General features: G+C 43.6%; 1 protein-coding gene across 4 annotated transcripts in view; it reads left to right on the top strand.

Annotated features, from left to right (window-relative positions):
• The window catches only part of HnRNP-K (Heterogeneous nuclear ribonucleoprotein K), a 65,240-nt gene that overhangs the window by 18,161 nt on the left and 45,797 nt on the right, over window positions 1–1,282 (top strand). For all 4 annotated transcript variants that reach the window (XM_018020746.2, XM_026811690.1, XM_026811692.1 and 1 more), the window contains exon 3: window positions 1,101–1,216. In XM_018020746.2, coding sequence (XP_017876235.1) covers window positions 1,106–1,216 — 111 coding nt within the window. In that variant the 5' untranslated portion in view covers window positions 1,101–1,105. The remainder of the gene's footprint in view (window positions 1–1,100; window positions 1,217–1,282) is intronic.

The following is a 1,282-nucleotide window of genomic DNA, read 5'->3' as shown; positions in this document are numbered from 1 at the left end:
CATCCTTAATTATGTTTATGTAAAAAGTCGATTACACATGCATATCTGACCGTTTGATTATACATTAAAATTGCTAATCTTCATAATTCTGTAACTCAGGATATTATATTCAATCCTGTTTATATTTTTAATCAATATCTACGTAAGAAGGCGATTATATTATTTTTATTTCTGAGAATAATTACAGAAATTTCATAGTCGACTTGTAGATTAAAATTGCTAATGCAAGCAGTCAGTTCATGACACAAGTCATTAGATTCAGTTCTATTTTCAGTAGAGCGTAACCACGCGATTAAGCCTGTTATTTAGTAGATTTATCTACTTAGTATAGACAAACGCGGAATCGTCAGAGATTTTCCATTTGCGAATTCGACGGTCCCCCGATAGCTGTAATTGGTAGATTCTTCTAGTTTATCGGCGGCGATGTTATGCTCGTGGCGGGGTCGGAAGGAAGCAATTTCGGTGGGCCTAATTGCGCCATGAATCTCAGGGGCTCCGAGGTGCTCGCGCGTGCTCAAAGATCCCAAGCGGCACGTGCAAAGGAAATATCATTTGCCCCGCTCCGAATTAATAGCAGCGACCGCGGCAGAGACGTCGGGCGTCGTATTTCTATTTCCCTCCTCTCGATCGCCGCGAGATATTTTTCTGTACAACCGAATTCAAGTCGAATAAACTTGGAGCAACCGTTCTGCCGTGAAAAGGAATGCCGGCCCGGTGGAAAATCGTGGCTTTGTCGCGGACAAGTTCGGCTTCCCAGCTGCGCCGATTAAACGGACAATGAATTGCATAAATATCGCGTTCGGTCTCGGCAAACAGACGGTTACGCGAACACGGAACATGTTTATAGGTTTACTACGAGTCGCGGTGCGTGTCGCCGCCACTGTTATTTCCGGGGCGCGTGCGTGCCTGCGAATCGGAGGGGAAACTCGGTTTTCCTTCGCTCCGGGCAACCGTGTGTGTTTTCCTTTGATTTTCGCCTCGGTTTTCCAGTAACATTATTTCAAGTTCGATTGGTTCTTTGAACGTGCGTTTCAAACAATTAAAATTGTTTCTATTCTATCTTTTCGTATTCAACAGCCGATCGGTGTTCTCTGTTGCAGAAATAATGAAGAGAGAAGCTGATGCAGGTGCGATGACAGGCTCCGGGGGACCCACTAGTCCTCACAAGCGTTACAGACAGGGTGACGATGAACTTCGCCTTCTAATACCCAGCAAGGTAAGATTTTTTTACTAATAAAATTAGTCTCTCGATAGTAGAGAAAATTATCGAATATATTAACAC

This window comes from Ceratina calcarata, unplaced genomic scaffold (genome assembly GCF_001652005.2).
Source record: "Ceratina calcarata isolate Rehan_Ccalc_2016 unplaced genomic scaffold, ASM165200v1 scaffold233.2, whole genome shotgun sequence".
Taxonomy (NCBI): Eukaryota; Metazoa; Arthropoda; class Insecta; order Hymenoptera; family Apidae; genus Ceratina; species Ceratina calcarata.
This window is presented reverse-complemented; position numbering and strand designations above follow the sequence as displayed.